At 41.0% G+C, this 16032-nt stretch overlaps 1 protein-coding gene across 5 annotated transcripts in view; it reads left to right on the top strand.

Annotated features, from left to right (window-relative positions):
* The window catches only part of nid2a (nidogen 2a (osteonidogen)), a 113913-nt gene that overhangs the window by 53376 nt on the left and 44505 nt on the right, over positions 1–16032 (top strand). For 4 of the 5 annotated variants that reach the window (XM_087989853.1, XM_087989852.1, XM_087989856.1 and 1 more), the window contains 3 exons: positions 7142–7387; positions 8495–8740; positions 13362–13607. In XM_087989853.1, coding sequence (XP_087845979.1) covers positions 7142–7387; positions 8495–8740; positions 13362–13607 — 738 coding nt within the window. The remainder of the gene's footprint in view (positions 1–7141; positions 7388–8494; positions 8741–13361; positions 13608–16032) is intronic. The other variant, XM_087989855.1, reaches the window with a different exon arrangement.

Below are 16032 nucleotides of genomic sequence, written 5' to 3'. Positions count from 1 at the left end.
CGGAGCACGTGGGTGTGCCCATGAGCCCTGACGGAGCACGTGGGTTTGCCCTGTGTACTCACGATAGCATATGAGTGTGCCCATGAGCCCTGACGGAGAGCGTGGGTATGCCCATGAGCCCTGACAGAGCACGTGGGTGTGCCCCTGAGCCCTGACGGAGCACGTGGGTGTGCCCCAGAGTCCTGATTGAGAACGTGGGTGTGCCCCTGAGCCCTGATTGAGAACGTGGGTGTGCCCCTGAGCCCTGATTGAGAACGTGGGCACACAGATGTCCATTAGTGCTTATGGCTCCACAATGCTTCCAGGATCTTTGGCATTCAGGAATACATTTGTCTTCGATGTCCTGGACAATTCTTCCTGTTTTGAATATCATTTGTGCAGCACCTTCACCCAGTGAAGTATAACTATGACTGGCATCTGTCCTCCAAAGGCAACTACCTACAGCTAACTCTGCCTCACTCTCCTCTTCTTGATCACTGGTGATGTGCTGCTCACTTGTCTAATCTTGACTGAGGTCCAGATAAAGTAAGTGTGCATTTGCCAGTGGTTATGCAAATAAATGATTTAATTGTTCCGGTTCTGTGGAGGAGGCTGGGGATGTCTGCACAGGAACATTCATCTACCCCTCCACTGCAGGGAGATACAAGAAGGTGGTGATGAAAACTCAAGAAATCCAGTAGGTGCCTCAACTCAACCAACTCCACAGGTGACAGCTGTCAAAGAGCCAAAACACATATTGAGCAGGACATTCCTCGTCACTCTTCACATGAAGATAAAACTATTCAATCACCCTGCTCATTATGGCTTCCAGAGCTGAAAATGTGTTGCTGGAAAAGCGCAGCACGTCAGGCAGCATCCAAGGAACAGGAGAATCAACGTTTCGGGCATGAGCTTCCATTATGGCTTCCAGTCTCACTGTTTGCCTATTGCATTGATCACCTGCCAGTTTTCCATGCTGCTTCCTCTATTGAAGTGAGATTGTGGATGTCAGCAACACCACCATACGTTCAAGCCTTCTGTTGACTGTTGGGCACTCATATTAGATAAAGGGGAGCACTGTATGCATGGCCTGGCCTTGATACTCCACAATGATGTTGATGAAACTTGGTACATTCCTCAGAGATGCCTCATTCACTATTGAGCTCCATTTATGAGGCTGGCTGTTATCTCAAAAATGCAACTGGACACCTGGCCAGGTGGTGTTTGGGAGAACTTCGGGAAATCAGTCTGCTCAGGTTGTTGCTAGGACTGGAGGGTTTGAGTTATAAAGAGAGGCTGGATAGGCTGGGGCATTTTTTACTGGCGCACAGGCAGTTGAAGGGTGACCTTATAGAGGTTTATAAATCATGAGGAGCATCGATAAGGCAAATAGCAAGGGTGTTTTCCCTAGGGTGGAGGCTTCAAAACTAGGGGGGCAGGTTTTTAAGGTTAGAGGAGAAAGATTTAAAAGGGACCTGAAGGGCAATTATTTTACATAGAGGGTGGTTTATGTGGGAATGATCTGCCAGAGGAAGTGGTAGATGCAGGTACAGTTACAACATTTAAAAGACATTTGAGCAGGTACATGAATAGGAAAGGTTTACAGGAGTATCGGCCAAATGCAAGCAAGTGGGATTAGTTTAGTTTGGGAAATTTGGTCAGCGTGGACAAGTTGGACTGAAGGGTCTCTTTCTGTGCTGTATGACTCTGGGTGAGAGAACTGTCATCTGGCTGTTGCTTGCCATTCAGCTTTCCAGATCCTAAAGGGTCATTGAACCTGGTCCCACATTGTTCATGTGCAAGCTTCAATGCTGACCTCTGAGGAGACCTCAAAGTCCTTTTAGTCTGTTAAGAGATTTCATCTGTTGGTCACCAGAAAGGGTTGCTGTCAGCAACAATCTCTGTGAATGCTTTTACAGGCATTGTAAAAGCTTGACTTTGTTCATAGATTCTTGTCTTTGAGCACCAGCTTGATCTTTGCCCTCCAGTGAAGGACAACAGCAAACATCAAGCCTAGTCAGAGCTGTCAGTTGCCTTTTACAAAGGTCCATTCGGGATCCGTGACCCTCCTGATTGCTGTTGAACAAAGAACAAAGAAAATTACAGCACAGGAACAAGCCCTTTGGCCCTCCAAACCTGCGCTGATCCAGATCCTCTATCTAAATCTGTCGCCTATTTCCTAAGGATCTATATCCGTTTGCTCCTTACGTATTCATGTATGTGTCTAGAAACATCTGAAATGACACTATTGTACCCGCCTCTACAACCTCCGCTGGCAACGCGTTCCAAGCACCAACCACTCTCTGCATAAAGAACTTTCCATGCATATCTCTCTTAAACTTTTTCCCTTTCACTTTGAACTCATGACCCCTAGTAACTGAGTCCCCCACTCTGGGAAAAAGCTTCTTGCTATCCACCCTGTCTCTCCCTCTCATGCTTTTGTAGACCTCAATCAGGTCCCTCCTCAACCTCCATCTTTCTAATGAAAATAATCCTAATCTACTCAATCTCTCTTCATAGCTAACACCCTCCATATCAGGCAACATCCTGGTGAACCTCCTCAGCACCCTCTCCAAAGCATCCACATCCTTTTGGTAATGTGGCAACCAGAACTGTATGCAGTATGCAGCACAACTGGGGTTGGGACCTGGAAATTATTTGAACAATGTGTTCCCAGTTCAATTTAAAAATCTAACCTTGAATCTTATTCCTGATTTTAGTTTTCTCCCCTCTCATATTGCAACATTAAAATATCTTTCGCAAATTGAATACATCCAAACAAATTTGGGCGGCACGGTGGCTCAGTGATTAGCATTGCTGCCTCACAGCACCAGGGTCCCAGGTTCAATTCCAGCCTTAGGCAACTGTCTGTGTGGAGTTTGCACATTCTCCCTGTGTTTTCGTGGGTTTCCTCCGGGTGCTCCAATTTCCTCCCACAGTCCAAAGATGTGCAGGTCAGGTCAATTGGCCATGCTAGTGTTAGGTGTATTAGTCAGAGGGAAATGGGTCTGGGCAGTTTACTCTTCGGAGGGTCAGTGTGGACTGGTTGGGCCAAAGGACCTGTTTCCACTGTAGGGAATCTAATAAAAAAAATTATTTTGCTTTGCACTCAAGAAAAAAATTTTGGTGAGATACATCTACCAAAGCAATTCCTAATTGAATCCAGGTTTTTTCCCTCCATTTTGATTCAAAAACTTCTTATTAAGACCATAAGGCGTGGAAGCAGTAACAAGCCATTTGGCCCTTTGACTCTGGCTGATCTGATAATCCTTAATTCCATTTTCCTGCCTTTTCCCCATAATCCTTGATTCCTTTACTGATTAAAAATCTGTCTATCTCAGCCTTGAAAATACTAAATGTCACTGTATCGGCAGCATTCTTAGATTAAGATTTCCACAGATTGCTATCGTTTGACAGAAGAAATTCTTCCTAAACTCTGTCTGAAATGGATAACCTCTTAGTCTGAGATTATACCCTTTGGCTCTAGATTCTCCCACAATGAGTAATTGCCTTTCAGGTGGCTTGACAATGTAAATACTAAGAATCTTATAATTTTCAATAAAGTTTCCTCTCATTCCTATAAACTCCAGTGAGTACAATCCCAACCTACTTAACCACGTCTGAGAAAAAAAAATTCTCAATGCCCAGATTCAACCGAGTGAACCTTCTTGGAACTGTCTCCACTGCCAGTATATTTTTCCTTGATAAGGGACCAAAACTTTTCACAGTATTCTAGGTGTGGTCCATCTCATGCGTTTTATAATTTTAGCAAGGTTTTCCTATTTTAATACTCTATTCCCTGTGAAATAAAGGCCAGCAGTCCATTTGCCTTTCCCTTTACACACTAAACTATGTGCTAGCACTTTTATTTATGCACAAGGACTGCCAAATCCTTCTGTGCTGCAGCTTTCTGCATTCTTTCTACATTTCAGTAATATTCTCCTTTTCTTCCTGTGAAACTGAATAACATCACATTTTCCCACATTTATATTCCTTCTGCCAAGTTTTTGCCCTCTTGCTTAACCTGTCTGCATCCTTCTATAGATTCTTTGATTTATTCTTACCACTTGTCTACCCATCTATTTTTGAATTGTCCACAAACTTGGCTTTGGTCCATTCACTTTCTTCAACATCACAAGTCAGGATGGTGAGTGGTTTGGAGGGAAACTTGCAGGTGGTAGTATTCCCATGTATCTGCTGCCTTTGTCATTCTAGATTAAAAATAAAGTGATCATCAGTTTGGAAGGTGCTGTCTCAGGAGCTTTAATGACTTTCTGGAGTTATTCTTGTAGATGGTACGCCATAGCTGCTACTGGGCATCGGTGATATAAGAAGTGAGGGTGACATGGTGACAATCAAGCAGATTGTATTTTTCCTGGATGCTTTTTAAGCATCTTGAGTGTTGCTGGAGTTGCACCCATTGGGCAAGTGGAACATATTCCATCACACTCAGACTTCAGGAGGTGAATTACTCACTGCCAGGATTCCTATCTCTATAACCATATTATCTAGGGACATCAGAGCAATTACAGAGGTATGGCTCAGGGATGGACAAGACTGACAGCTTCATGTTCCAGAGTATAGATGCTGTAGGAAGAATAGAAAGGTGGGCAAGAGATGAAGGGGAGTGACATTTTTGATTAGAGATTATGATAGTACTTACAGAGGATATTCCTGATAATACATCCAGGGAAGTTATTTGGATGAAACCGAGAAATAAGAAAGGGATGATCACCTCATTGGGATTGTACTATAGACCCCCCAGAAGTCAGCATGAAATTAAGAACCAAATTTGTTAGGAGATCACAGTTATCTGTAAGAATAATAGGGTGGCTATGGGAGGGGATTTTAGCTTTCCAGTCTTAGACTGGGACTGCCATAGTGTTCAAGGTTTGAATGGAGATGAATTTATTAAGTGTGTACAAGAACATTTTCTGATTCAGTATGTGGATGTACCTACTAGAGAAGGTGCAAATCTTGACCTACCCTTGGGAAATAAGGCAGGGCAGGTGACTGAAGTGTCAGTGGATGAGCACTCTGAGGCCAGTGACCATAATTCTATTAGTTTTAAAGTAGTGATGGAAAAGGACCGACTTGATCTAAAACTTAAAGTTATAAATTGGAGGAAGGCCAATTTTGATAGTATTAGGCAAGAACTTTCAAAAGCTGATTGGGGGCAGATGTTTGCAGGTAAAGGGATAGCTAAAAAATGAGATAATAAGAGTCCAGAGACATTATGTTCCTGTAAAGGTAAAGGGAATTCTGGATGGCAAGAGAAATTGAGATTTTGTTTAAGAATAGGAAGCAAGCATAAGCCAGGTATAGAAAGCAGAGATCAAATGAATCCTTAGAGTATAAAGGCAGTAGGAGTGTACTTAACTGGGAAATCAGGAGGTCAAAAAGGGTTCATGAGCTAGCTTTGGCAAATAGGGTTAAGGAGAATCAAAAGGGATTCTACAAATACATTAAGAACAAAAGGGTAACTCGGGAGAGAATTGGGCCCCTTAAACATCAAAAGGCAGCCTTTGTGTGAAACCGCAGGAGATGGGAGAGATTCTAAATGAGTATTTTGCATCAGTGCTTACTGTGGAGAAGGACATGGAAGGTAGAGAATGTGGGGAAATAAATAGCGACATCTTGGAAAATATCCATATTGCCAAGGAAGAGGTGCTGGATGTCTTAAAATGCATAAAGGTTGATAAGTCTCTGGGACCTGATCAGATGCCCCTGGGACTCTATTGGAAGCTGGGCCCTTTGCTGAGACATTTCTATCATCAATAGTCACAGGTAAAGTGCTGGAAGCCTGGAGATTGGCTAACGTGGTGTCACTGTTTCAGAAAGGTGGTAGGGAAAAGCCAGGGAACTATAGACTGGTGAGCCTGCCATCAATGGTGGGCAAGCTGTTGGAAGGAATCCTGAGAGACAGGATTTACATGTATTTAGAAAGGCAAGGACTGATAAGGGATAGTCAACATGGCTTTCTGTGTGTGGGAAACCGTGTCTCACTAACTTAATTGAGTCTTTTGAAGAAGTAACAAAAAGGATTGAAAAAGGCAGAATAGTGGATGTGATGTACATGCACTTCAATAAGGCATTCCACAAGGTTCCTCATGGTAGACTGGTTATCAAGGTTTGATCATATAGAATACAGGGAGAACTAGCCATTTGGATACAGTACTGGCTCAAAGGTAGAAGACAGAGGGTGGTGGTGGAGGGTTGATTTTCAGACTGGAGGCCTATGATCATTGGTGTGCCACAAGGATCAGTACTGAGTCCACTACTTTTCAACATTTATATAAACATGACATTTATGTGAGCATAGGAGGTATAATAAATAGGATAAATAGATGACGTCTTTTTCCTGGAGTGGAGGAGTGCAGAATTGGAAAGCATAAGCTTAGGGTGAGAGGGGAAAGATATAAAAGAGACGTAAGGGGCAGCTTTTTCATGCAGAGGGCGGTGCATGTATGGAATGAGCTTCCAGAGAAAGTAGCGGAGGCTGGCACAATTACAACATTTAAAAGGATGGATATATGAATAGGAAGGGTTCAGAGAGATGTGGGACAAATGTTGGCAAATGGGAATAGATTACTTAAGGTTTCCTGGCTGGCATTTATAAGTTGGACAGAAGGGTCTGTTTCCATTCTGTACAGCTCTATAACTCTATAACCAGTAGCAATTTGAGATGCTGCATTAGGAATATCATGTAGTATCTCTTGGTGGAATCCTGTGGAGGTGAGGGAAGTTTTGGCTGAAGTCCCACAGGGAGCCCAAGGTCCCACTTTTAGGGAAGGCCTGCTGTGTGTATTTGAAGCCCAAACTTGAAAGGGAATGGCAGGCTTTCCCTAGGATAGAGGACCCTGGAAACAGATGTTCCACCTGCTGAGAGCTGGTGGTCAATTTGAGGCCTCTGGCATTAATAAATGGGATGAAAGCCATCAGGGCAGAAAGAAGAAGGGGCAGGGTCCCCACTCACCAAGCTCCTGCCAGATTAAATCCTCTTCCACCACCGAACTTGCCATGGGACAGGGCAAAAAATTCCATTTTGTTTTCTTCCCTATAAACAGACTGATAGTGATAAGAAGGGGCGTTCTTTGAATTGCATGGTTTATTCTTGTATTTTGTAATTATTTTAAAATCAGAATCATTCTGTTTGATTTAGTACCCATTGAACGCCCAAAGACATCTTGTGAACACTATCGGGAGAGACTGCAAGCAGAGCTGAACCTGCGTGGATCACAACCTTTAGTTGGAGCCTATATCCCTCAGTGTGATGAGGAGGGGAACTTCAGGCCTCTGCAGTGCCACGGCAGTACAGGCCACTGCTGGTGTGTGGATGAAATGGGACAGGAAATTCCTGGGACAAGGACACCCCCTGGAACTGGTCAACCACAGTGTGGGCAGCCAGGTCAGTCAGTATTTGTAATTAAGCAAAATGACCGGTGTTGCAGTAAAACTTGGGGAGTTCAAAGAAACAAAAATAATTTTGTGAGTCTCACTTGGAATTTGGCAATCAACAGCATGGTATAATTTACAAAAGCTGGTTATCATGGAACCAGCTAATATAGTCATCTGTCATTTCCTGTGTATACGTCAAGCCTGTCATTACTGTTTGACATTGTAACATTATTTGATCACTGAACAAGAACTCTGACCACATTAACTTCCATCACAAAGGTCTGGTTATCCTCTCTGATTATTGCCCCACCTCTATCGCTGTTCTTTTCTGTTGTCATCCAGCTCTCAATGTGCCTTAATTCCTAGAGATCTCTCTCTTCCATTGCTGCTCCCCGATACCATCTTCACAGAAATTAATTACAGTAATCATTTCCTCAGGTTTTACAGCTGAACTCAAATAGCAGTTTATCCTCATTCTAAGATTCAGAAATAGATGAAAAATACAATACATGTATGAACAAAAGATTAAAGCTAAATAAATGCACCTTTAAAAAAAACATAAATAAAATAAAATTTCAAATGTCTGTGTGGCTTTCGACATTGTTTTGGTCTCTTTCTACCCTTCGAGGATGTGAGTTACTTTGTTCTTTAGTTACGTGTATGTAATCTAGAAATCATGTGAGATCTTTTTTTCTTCTATTACGTTCCAGTAAAATAATCCTACACAATCACATTCTTCCAAAGAAAATTCATCCAATTCCATTCCAGGAACAATGATTCTGGGAGATAATTACTACGACAATATTTCTTCGTAGCAGTACTCTAAAAGAACATTGATCAAATGACAGATACAAAACTCTAGGGTTGTGAATACAGTAAACTACTTGTTATTCTGAATTCTGGTGTGTATGAATAGATCTCTGGTCATGAGAAAAGGTGAAAATATTTGAGATGATTATTGAGATTATCACATTAATTAAGTTCAAATGTCCTGGCTTAGATACAATATTTTTCTGACCAATCAAGAGGTTCTTGACACCGAGAGAGACGAAGAAAAGATGTTACAATGTCCACTAATTTATGACTGTTTCAAATCAGTTGCTGTTTGTTTGATCAGGACCCGTTGAACGTCCAAAGACTATTTGTGAACAGCACCGAGAGAGACTGCAAGCAGAGCTGAGTCTGCGTGGATCACAACCTCTAATTGGAGCCTATATCCCTGAGTGTGATGAGGAGGGAAACTTCAAGCCATTGCAGTGCCATGGCAGTACAGGCCACTGCTGGTGTGTGGATGAAAGGGGACAGGAAATTCCTGGGACAAGGACACCACCTGGAACTGGTCAACCACAGTGTGGACAGCCAGGTCAGTCAGTGTTATAATGAGGGCAGTATTCAGTGAAACAGAGGAGGTCAAAGATTTTTAATTTGTTTTCTTAGTAGGAAATGGCTCCAGCTGCCTCAACTCGCGGTTTGGATTTCTAAGATTTACAGGCACTAAAGCCTCAGAGAATTTCCTCAATCAATCATAGGTTCCAGTTTATGGCTCCCATCTTCAGCTGTGAGAGTTCAGGTTCATAACTGGATGGTCATCTAAATGAGACGGAAGAAGCAGCAAACGCAGGAATCTGCAGAGTTTATGCCACTCTCAAATGCATCCTCCATATTGGAGACTGCTGGGAATGACACTATTCTGGCAGAATACAGACCAGACCGTAGCACTACTGACAGCATGAAAGGGAACAGCAAATATTAGAAAAGGAGCCTGGTCGGAGTTTCAGTGAGCATTTCCGCAACCATCATAAGTTCCTAAAGACATCTTGCTTACACGGTGCCAGGATTAATGGACATCACGGATCATGCACAACATCGCTGCAGGGTAGGAAGTGAACTAGAAATCGTGAAACATATTGTGAGCACCAATGTAAGAGAGGGCAAGAATTGAGGATATGTGGTCAGATTTTTCAAGATTTAATTTAAAAAGTAAATTTTCAGGGGTAGCTATCTCTAGATTATTCTCAGTGTACACAGAAGGCAGAGGAGAAACAGCAAGATGAGGAGAATCAGTGTATGACTTAAGGGATGGTGCATCTGCAAACTAGCACATTGGTAATGGCTCCTGCTTCCAGACCTGAAAAGTTTGCAGTCTACCTCAAATTATCCTAGAATGTCAAAGTATCTCAAAGATTTGAACAACAGTTTAAGTGAGCCAAGTCACATTTCAATGCAGTGGCAATATGAGTAATATTTTCAGGATTTTACCATCAATCCAAAATGGTCTTCAGCCTGCCATACAATTAAAGAACATTGTGTAATTCCATTGCCAAAATGATGCCAGATTTTTAAGTCAATAACTGCAATGATTGGCTGATCAAATCAAACAGATTGTACCTTCAGTTATTCCATAGGAGCAGAAGAAGTAGGAACAGGAGTAGGCCATTCATCCCCTCGAGCCTGTTCTGCCATATAATAGGATCATGGCTGATCCAACATTCTTCAAGTCCACTTTCCTGTCTTTTCCTTACAGTGTGGAAACAGGCCCTTTGGCTCAACAAGTCAACACTGACCCGCCGAAGCGCAACCCACCCAGCCCCATTCCCCTACGTTTACGGGCAACTTAGCACGGCCAATTCACCTAACCTACGCATTTTTGGATTGTGGGAGGAAACCCATGCAGACACGGGGAGAATGTGCAAATTCCACACAGAGAGTCACCTAAGGCGGGAATTGAACCAGGGTCTCTGGTGCTGTGAGGCAGCAGTGCTAACTGCTGTGCCACTGCGCCGCCCATCTATCTATCTATCTATCTCAGCCTTAAATATACACAAGGACTCTGCCTCCACAGCCTTCAGTGGCAAGGAGCTCTCAACTCTGAGAAAACATTTCCTCCTCATTTAAGTCTTAAATTGGAACCGTATTATTATGCTCTCTTAATCCTAGTCTCGCAAGTGAATCATCCTTGCAGCATTTTACTCTGTCAAGCCCCTTGAGAATCATCTTTGTTTCAATGAGACTACTGCTCATTCTTCTAAATGCTAGTGAGTAAAGTTGCACCCTATTTAGCCTTTGCTCCTAAGACAATCCTTTCATACCGGGAATCATTTGAGTGAGCGTTCTCTGACCTGCCTCCAATGAAATCATACCTTTCCTTAAATAAGAGCATCAAAACTGCTCACAGTCCTCCAGATGTAGTCTCACCACCAGCTTGTGCAGTTGCAGAAAGACTTTCCTACTCTTTATACTCCAACTCCTTCGAAATAAGGGCCAACATTCCATTAGCTTTCCTGAGTATCTACTGCACCTACCCATAAGTACCCCAAGTCCCTTAATGTTGCAGCTTTCTATAGTTTTTCTCTATTTAAATAATACTCCTATTCTTTTGTTCTGCTTTCCAAAATGAACAACTCCACATTTTCCCACATTATATTCCATTTGCCAACTTTTTGCCCATTTAATTAACCTATCTATATTTGTCTGTAAATTGTTTGTAGCCTCTCACAACCTGCCTTTCCATCTATATTTGTGTTGTCTGTAAATTTGGCTACATTACATTCACTTCCTTACACCAAGTCATTTATATATTGTAAACAATTGTGGTCTCAAAAATTGTCATACACGAGCTCCCTTCCTCTATTTGTTATAGGCACAGCAGAGGTGGATCTCAATCAGCACAAAGTTTCAAAAACCAAAGAAAGTGTCCACTGTTGGATATGATTTTATGATTGTGTAACACTTGCAGAACAGTCCTCAGTGTACTGTATACTGACCACCAAACGAAAATAGCCAGTGAAGCCTAAGACGTGAATCATTTATGTTTGCTATAAATAACATAATGTGGAGGTGCCAGTTCTGGACTGGGGTGGACAAAATTAAAAATCATATAACACCAGATTATATTCCAGCAGGTTTATTTGGAAGTACTAGCTTTCGGAGCGCTGCTCCTTCATCAGGTAGCTGTGGAACAGGATCATAAGATGCAGAATTTATAGCAAAAGGTTACAGTGTCATGCAATTGAAATGCTATATTGATCAAGCCTAGATTGCTGTTAAGTCTTTCATTTTTTAGAATGGGTTGCAGGTTTTGGTTCACTAATACGTAAATCACAGAACATGTGAAATCCTTTTAAGTCACATTCTTGAGATAACTTAATGTTTTATTAAAAATAAGTGACATCTCAGCTCAGACAATGTATTAAAGGTGTCATGCTAAAGTCTGTCTGTCTCCCAATCTTGAGTCAGACTGATTAGATTCCTTACAGTGTGGAACAGGCCCTTCAGCCCAACAAGTCCACATCGACCCTCTGAAGAGTAACCCCTCCCAGACCTATTTCCCTCTGACTAACGCACCTAACACTACGGGCAATTTAGCATGGCCAATTCACCTGACCTGCACATCTTTGCACTGTGGGAGGAAACCCATGCAGACACAGGGAGAATGTGCAAACTCGATACAGACAGTTGCCCAAGGCTGGAATCGAACCTGGGATCCTGGTGCTGTGAGGCAGCAGTGCTAACCACCAACTGGTTCTATACAAACACAGGTCTTGTAAACAAAATGATATATTCAAGCCATCCAAGTTATTGAATAACCCAGGAACTTTCCACAGCATTCCTTAGTCAATCAGAATTAATTTACCAACCAACCAGCACCATTTACCCAGTAATATAAATTATTTTAATCTTTTGAAGTTGGCATTCTTGCACTTGCCCTGATGTGAGCAAGAACAAAACTTTTGGCGACTGTTCAGCAAGTCTGAAAATGAACAGATGAATGCAAAGAAACAGAAAATGTTTGAAAAACAAAACTTTAACTGCTTACTATAGCAGTTGCAGGATCAAAATAATATGAAAAATTGAAGGAAGATGAAGCCATATGGCTCCTTGAACCTGCCAAGCCATTCAGTAAGATTATGGTGAACCTTACATTAACTCCATTTTCATATCCCTACATTTCCTTAGTATGTAAAAATTGATAGTTGTCAGTTTTAAATATAACAAGCAAGTGGACCTCCATAACCAAAGGAGAGAAAATTTCCAAAGATTAACATCCTATCCAAGTAAAGAGCTATCTCCTCATCTCAGTCCCAAATGCCAATTCATAATTCTGTTGCTATGACTTCAAGTTCTGAACTCACCTGTCACAGAAAACAGCCTCTGAAATCAACCGGAGGACCCTTTAAGGATTTTATATGGTACAGTGAGATTTCCTCTTGTTATTTTAAACTCCAAAACAATTGTGTCAATTCTACTCAATCTCTTCTCAAAAGCCAGCAAGCACACTTATTCCAGAAATCAACTGAATGATTATTCATTACACCACCTCCAAACCAAAGAAATGGTTAAGAAGAGTAAAACTGTAAACATGTTTTCAACAGTGGTCCCACCAAAACTCTATATAAGCATGATCTTTTTTAGTCTTCTACTCCAACCACCTTATATTAAAGACTAACACAATATTGACCTTCCCAATTGCATACTGTCCCAGCACAATAATGCTCTGTATTTCGTCAATAAAGGCCTCCAAATTTTTTTAATAATCTGACATTGATTTGTCTCCTATTATATTCCAATCAAATATTCCGAAACATCCACATTCTTCCATGGGAATTTCTTTCCGATTCAATTCCAAGAATAATATTTTGGCAAGATGACTGCTCTTCAAAACACTGTCATTAAACAATATTCATCCAAGGAAATACAAAAATGTCTATGATTTTCTATGTGAAAAATCTTAAAATTCATTGCAAATCTGAATTAGTTTATGTGCAGATAAATCTCTAGTGGTAATAGAGGTGGAAACCCATTTGAGATGATGATCAAGATTACCACATGTTAATTATGTTAAAATATATTGACCTAGTTATAGATTTGTCTCATTGACTAATGACACTCAGATTTTATAAGAAAAGATGTTATGTTGTCCATTTTGAGACATTTGTGCATTCTTTTGAAACTTTTTTCCAATCAGTTGTTGTTTGTTTGAACAGAACCCATTGAACGCCCAAAGACTGCTTGTGAACAGTACCGAGAAAGACTGCAAGCAGAGTTGAATCTTCGTGGATTGCAAACTGTTGTTGGAGTCCATATCCCTGAGTGTGATCAGGAGGGGAACTTCAAGCCTCTACAATGCCACAGTGGTACAGGATACTGCTGGTGCGTGGATGGAAGAGGACAGGAAATTCCTGACACTCGGACTCCTCTTGGATCTGACCAACCACAATGTGGACAGCCAGGTCAGTCAGTGCTGTAATTAAGCAAAATAACCAGTGTGGTGTCACAAGACCTAAGTTCAAGGAGTCTTTATTTTGTTTTTAAGACCAGGAAGTGATTTTAGCTGCTTCAGCTGAAAGTCAGAAATTCTGAGTTTGAGGGATAGTGAAGTTGCTACATAACATCAGGGAGAGTGAGAGTTTTCTAGATCAATTGCAGTTCCACATTGTGGCTTCCCCTTCGGCAGTGATAGTTCAGAATTGTAGATGGTGGTCATGCAGATGAGAAGGAAGAGACAGAAAGTGCAGGAGTCTTCTGGGTGTGTGCCACTCTCAAAGTTCTCAGCATTGGAGACTATTGGGAAGGACACTCCCCAGGCAGAGTGCAGTCCAGGCCATGGCAAGTGACACGTGGAAGGAAACAGTAAAGAGCAGAAATTGATTTACTATAGGAAACTCCTTGGTCAGGGGCACACTCGGGCATTTCTGTAACCATCGTCATGACACCATATGGTATGTTATTTCCCTGATGTTAGAGTAAATGTCAGAATGGATCAAGTGCAGAATGTTCTGAAGGATATGGAGTGGGCCAGACTTGTGTCACACATTGCTAGCAGTAATACAGAGAGGGCAGTTATTGAAGACATATGGTCAGAATTTCAAGTGTTAGAGATGAAGTAAACAATAGGTAAACAAAGATATAAATTGTTAGGTTACTCCAAATGCAAACAGTTTTTGTCAGAATGGTACAGTGAATGCAAATGTATGTTTGTGCCTGCTAATAGGATCAACGTTTACAAAAACAAATGCCCACAGCATTCATAATAAAACAGATGAATTATCAGTTCAGGAAGAAAATCATATGTATGTTCTGATAGCCATTACATAGACATGACTACAAGGAAACCCATGATAATATAAGGTCAAGCTCATTGAGCAGAGCCATCATGGTTTTGTGAAAAGGAAGTCATGTTTAACTAATTTATTTGAGTTATTTGAGGAAGCGCCATCTAGATAAAGGGAAACTTGTGGGTGCACTGTATTTGGATATCGAAAAGTTATCTGATGAAATGCCACATTCAAGGTTATTGTGGAAAATAAAGGTTCATTGTGTAGGGAGTAACATAGATAGAAGATTTGCAAAATTAAAGGAAATGGAGAATAATCATAAATATGTCATTTTCTTGTTGGCACGATATAACAAGTGGCATGCTCAGGGATCAGTTTTGGAGCCTCAACTTTTAACAATTTATATAAATGCAGGGAAGATGTATCCCCTGGTTGGGGAATCCAGAATCAAGGGGCATAATTAAAAGTCAGGGGGATGCCATTTAGGACTGATTTGATGAGTTGTTTTTCACTCACAAGGTATTGTATCTTTGGAATTCTCTGCTGTGGAAGCTCAGTTTTTGAGTATTTTTAAAATAGTGCATGATAGACTTCTGACTACCAGAGGTGTAAAGAGGTATGGGGATGGCAAGGGTCGATGACATGGAAGTGTTCAATCAGCCATGACCATATTTAATGGCAGAGCAGGCTAACTGGGCTCTTGTTCCTATGTTCCTAAATGAGTTGGCTGTACAAACTGTGAGTATGGTTGCCCCAAATTTGCTGATGACAGAAAGATAGGTAGAAAAGTAAGTTGTAAAACAAAATAAAACAGGAGAAGAAACTAGCGAGAAATATTGAAACAAATTATACAAGCTTCTAAAGTTATGTAAAAAAGGAAAGCATTCAGCAAAAGAAAATATAGGAGAAAGTGAGGACTGCAGATGCTGGAGATCAGAGTTGAAGAGTGTGGTGCTGGAAATGTGCACAATTGCAAGTAGAATTTTTAAAATTGCAACAAGGAATAAAGAAATGGCAGAAAAACTAACTAAATACTTAAAAATCTTCCAGAACTAAAAGACAGCCTAGGGAAAAGGTAAACAGCGAATAGCAAAATATAAATATTTGTTACAAAAAAATTAACAGGATTATTATTAATAATAATATTTTGGATCTGGTGATCTACATCTCAGATGTAAATACAGATGCATTGGCCACTTTTCAAAATCCTGTAGACTCTGAAATGGGTCGTGCTGAATGGAAACTGCAAAATTATACCCCATTATTTAAGAAAGAAGGCAGAGTGAAAATGGGGAACAACATACTTGTTAGGCTAACATCAGCCATAGAGAAAATGTTAGAATCTATAATGTAAGATGTAATAACACGATACTTAAGCATTAAGCATAATTGGAAAAAAGTGGGAATATGGCATTGAGATTAAGGATCAGCCAGGATCATATTGAATGGCAAAGTATGCATGAATGGCCTAATGGCCTATTCCTGCTCCTAGTTTCTATGTTTCTATATTTTTATGGATTCATGAAAGGGAAATCAAGTTGAACAAACTTGTTGAAGTTTCTTGAGAATGTAACCAACATAGTAGATAAGAAGGAACCAG

This window comes from Chiloscyllium plagiosum, unplaced genomic scaffold (assembly GCF_037043375.1).
Source record: "Chiloscyllium plagiosum isolate Xiang-an unplaced genomic scaffold, Cpla_swu_hap1 HiC_scaffold_8, whole genome shotgun sequence".
NCBI lineage: Eukaryota > Metazoa > Chordata > Chondrichthyes > Orectolobiformes > Hemiscylliidae > Chiloscyllium > Chiloscyllium plagiosum.
Note: the sequence above shows the minus strand (reverse complement) of the source record. Positions and strands in the feature narration are given on the sequence as shown.